We start from the raw sequence: 4,543 nt of genomic DNA on the forward strand, positions 1-4,543 counted from the left end.
AGGGTATCAGTTAAGTGTGGGGAAAATGAAGAAAATAGGGTAACAGGTGATTAGAGATAGGGATTGAGATGGACACAAAGGGTATCAGTTAAGTGTGGGGAAAATGAAGAAAATAGGGTAACAGGTGATTAGAGATAGGGATTGAGATGGACACAAAGGGTATCAGTTAAGTGTGGGGAAAATGAAGAAAATAGGGTAACATAAAAGATTGATGGAAGTTTAGGTGTCAGATGAGTTGTTGCAATGGCTAGACAGAGTTTCAGTTCTGCTGAGATGGATGGGTCTTCTCAAGTCCTCTTGGTCCCATCTCCTCTGAAAAGTGCAACACCTTGAAGTCAGTCTTCACTACTTTGTCCCATGTCTTCCTAGGTCTACCTCTTCCACATTTTCCCTCCATGTTTAGTGACAACACTTCTTTATACATGCTTTCCAGCATGCCAAACAGTTGTCTTAACAACTTCATACTCATATTTCTGTTCCCCAGCCAAGCAGACAGAAAATTAAGATTGCCAGCATGAATTTAGCATGATATTTCTCCAGTTGTGATAACGTCATCACAGAGCTATACAAACCAGCTATTTTCTCATAAACTACAGAGTTTGTCTCTTCCAAAGTGTATAACTTCTTGTCCATAATCTTCATTCAAAGATTAACATGCAAAATACCATGTGTAGTAATTAAATCTTCTGTTAATTGTTTACAAGCATTGCACATCGTTTACATGCAGCCAGTAACCCAACACAAACATTGTAGAAGAACTACCTACCCCATGACATGCTTATATGCTATCTACTCATTGAAATAGCATGTAAGAGGTTGAGTATTCCACAAACAAGCGTGCTTTTTGAATTACAAATATTATCAGCCTGACAGACTACTATACAGATTCTGTCAACCCAGTTTTACTCCCCAGAAGTAAGTGGAGCTGAAATTGTGAAAAATTCTAGTTGCCCAAGATACTATGCAATGGGATTGAACTTGGGACTTCAAGGTTACTAAGCAAACTTCTGAACCACTCAACCATACTTTGCACGCTACGCGCGCGCGCTTGTATCTATCTATCTATCTATCTATCTATCTATCTATCTATCTCATTCTCTATTTATCTACATACATACAAATATTTATTTATATATGTGAGTGTGTGTGCGTGTATATGTATTTATATCTGTCTTTCTGTCGATTGACAGATAGATAGACAGATACATACATACATAGATACATACAGATTTAGGTAATATAGAGATAGATAGATAGATAGATAGATAGATAGATAGACAGATACATACATACATACATACATACATACATACAAATAGATTTAGGTATGTATACAGAGAGAGAGAGAAAGAAAGAATGAGAGTCTTATCAATATTTGAATGTAAACAAGTCTGCCATGGCAAAGTTCGTTTCGTATCTCTCATTCCACATTTTTCTAGAATTTACTTCGACGCTACTTGTCTCGTGTCACCAACCGAACGACTTCCTTGAGAAAAGCAAACAATTTCTTTCATCTTTAACTTCGCCCTGACCAGTTCAATATTGCATTGGTCTCATAAACAAGTTTAGAGTGGCCATATAGCTTCCAAAAGCCTCTAATTTCCCCCTCGTTGTTGCTCTATCTGTCATAACGTATTCTCAGAAACTACAATGGCGGAGTCCGACTGGAATGAAGTCACTTACATTGGTAAGAGAGCGAAAGCTGGACAGCTTAGATCGAAACAGGTAAATCTTATGAGTAACAAAGCAAAAGACTTCAGTACAGCCCTTGTTATCGTGTATATATTACCGTTAATTTTATTAATTCTATGTTAACCTGGATTATTGTCTTTCCTTTCTGCTGTCGTTCCGTTTAACACTATCCTTCTCTTTCTCTCTACCTGCAATCTACAGCGATTGCACCTCTATCATCCAAACTATTTTTGTTGACGTCGACATATTAAAGCAATTAAGAATCTTAATAATGTCTTTGATATATGCTCCTGTTATTTATTTATTTTCTTTCGAAAGAACATACTGCCAACAACAATAACAAGAACAAATAAAGTTAAGTGATTAAGAGTCTATGTAAAATAGCAGCAGTGCGTTAATAATGTGTTGCATCGGGTGATTTGCACCTTGTATGGTTATTAGAATATACCTTTAGGTAAACAGAAAAGTCTGGAACAACACGGAGAGAAAGCTATTTTATATGACTTTGACGTCATAATAAATACGCGATTATTGTAAAGGAAAAAACCTCAACAAACACGGGACAGTTTTATTCTGCCATGTGGTTGATTAGGTGCCCCCACAACATGTCCCCTACAACAGCCAAACTTTTAAGTCTTGGCTATTTGTTGAATGTATTAATGATTTCTAAGTGTTTGTTACTAATTTTCACATGTCGATTACTGGTGTCGCACCAAATATATTGCTGTGATTTCTGCTGGATCACACGTGCCTCCTAACTAGAAATATATTCCCAGTTTTGTGTTACCTGCGTGTCTCGGTAAATCAAAGACTGCTCTTGGATTGTGAGATGTTGATTTAGTTTCATTGATAACTACCTAAACAGAGGGAAGTATATATATATATATATATATAGTTATGTACGTTTGTATGTGTGGGTATATATATATATATATCAGTCATGACCGAAGTGGGCATGGAAATTCGTCACGCAATCAGCCGATCCCGGGGGCCAAGGTCCCACTGCATGGCACCTTGTACAAGTGTTTGTAATTCTTTAATTTAACTTCGGGTAACCACCAAACTTTGTGAGTGATGTTGGACAAGCGAAAACTGTGCGGAACTTTCGTCAGATGCATTGCAACATATTGCATCATTCACCTGTCACCCGAGAAGGGCACACGTGTCGCTGAAATATTCGGCCGCTTAGACGTTAACTAACAAGCAGATATTTCAGCTGGTCGAACAACTCCGTGCTTAACGACAAAATCAACGAAGGATCCATTGTGTGGAACATGGACGTTAAATGATGACGATAATGATATAGGTGTGTGTGTGTTTATTTATTTAACGCACAAGTGTCCGAATAATCTTCAAACATGTGCGCCCTTAGGAGAAACGATCGCGATGATATATATATATATATATATCCTCGTGTTCCTTTCCTTTGAAGAGCGTAGGCTCGGAACGTAAAAGACTTTCTGATTTTCCCAAGCGTCAAACTAATACACCTGCTAGTTGTTTATACACCTGTCTTCGTCTTCTGTTTTTTCTGTAAATTTCAACTATATATAACTATATATCCGTTAAGCATTAACTGTCAGGAAAAAAAGAGTACTTAATACAATGGTAGAGATAAATATCTTTGTCACAACTTTCCTGTGAAGGAGACACACCACACACACATGCTTATTCATATACACATACATACACATGGACATTTTCAGTTTCAGTCTTCCAAAATCACTCACAAAGCTTTTCTTGTCCTATGACAATAGAGGAAGATGTTAGCACTAGGTGTCACGTTGTGGAACTGAACCCAAAACCGTGCAGTTGTGAAGTGAACTTAACCACAAAGCCATGCCTGTACCTTCCCATGTGTGTGTCTAAACCATACTTGCACATACAGATTGTTTAGATACACACACACGCACACACACACACTAAACGATTTGTAACATGTTTGGCACCTTATGAATTTCCTATTGACTTCTTTGTAATATGTAATTAAAGATGAGCCAACACAGCCGCTTGACCTTTGGTTATTGTTGAAATACTTTGCATCTTAGATTTGCTTGAGCATGGTTGACCTGCAGCTGAACAATAGCAACAATATTAGAGAGGTAAACCAGGGATTTAGAAGTAAGCATAAGTTTATTGTCTTCTTAAATTTAGTTTTCCTATGGTTGCAAAATCTCAAAAAATGTTGGGTATATCAATATATATATATATATATATATATATATATATATATATATAAATCTGTTTGTGTGTTTGCCACCCTCACACACTGTCAGTGATGAGATTTGTTTACATCCCCATAATCTATCAGTTCATCCAAAGAAATCAATAGAATAAGCACCAGATTTGAATAAAAAATATGTACTGGAGTCAGTTTGTTGCATTAAACTTTTCAAGGCAGTGCTCCAGCATGTCTGCAGTCAGGTGACTGAGACAAGTAACAGAGAAAGGATAAAGTTTGTTTTCGTAGTTTGAGCAGCTGCCTAGAACGGTCTGATAGCTATTTAATCTCTGTCAATGGTTAGGACAAGTGGGTATCTAAGGAAGGGGTGGAAGACCTCAGTGTTGCTTTCTTGTTAAATCAATGACAACAAACGTGTTTTTGTACCATGTTTAATGTTTTAATTCTTGGTTTTTCAATCACTTTTGTAGGCTGTTACTACTGCGCAAAGGACAGGTGCTGCTGTGGAGACTACTAAACGATGTAAGTTCTTCCTTTAGTTGAAACATCTTTTGCTGATCGATTATTAATAGTAAAATATTGGCATTAGGAAGGGCATCCAGCTGTAGAAACTCTGCCAAATTTAGATTGGAGCCTGGTGTTGCCATCCGGTTTCACCAGTCCTCAGTC

The 4,543-nt window shown here is 37.2% G+C and overlaps 1 protein-coding gene across 1 annotated transcript in view; it reads left to right on the forward strand.

Annotated features, from left to right (window-relative positions):
- Positions 1-1,395: 1,395 nt before the first annotated feature.
- The window catches only part of LOC106875264 (endothelial differentiation-related factor 1), a 6,863-nt gene continuing 3,715 nt past the window's right edge, over positions 1,396-4,543 (forward strand). Inside the window, exons 1-2 of the mRNA XM_014923380.2 lie at positions 1,396-1,725; positions 4,345-4,396. Coding sequence (XP_014778866.1) covers positions 1,651-1,725; positions 4,345-4,396 — 127 coding nt within the window. The 5' untranslated portion in view covers positions 1,396-1,650. The remainder of the gene's footprint in view (positions 1,726-4,344; positions 4,397-4,543) is intronic.

The sequence above is a fragment of the Octopus bimaculoides genome, chromosome 21 (genome assembly GCF_001194135.2).
Source record: "Octopus bimaculoides isolate UCB-OBI-ISO-001 chromosome 21, ASM119413v2, whole genome shotgun sequence".
Taxonomy (NCBI): Eukaryota; Metazoa; Mollusca; class Cephalopoda; order Octopoda; family Octopodidae; genus Octopus; species Octopus bimaculoides.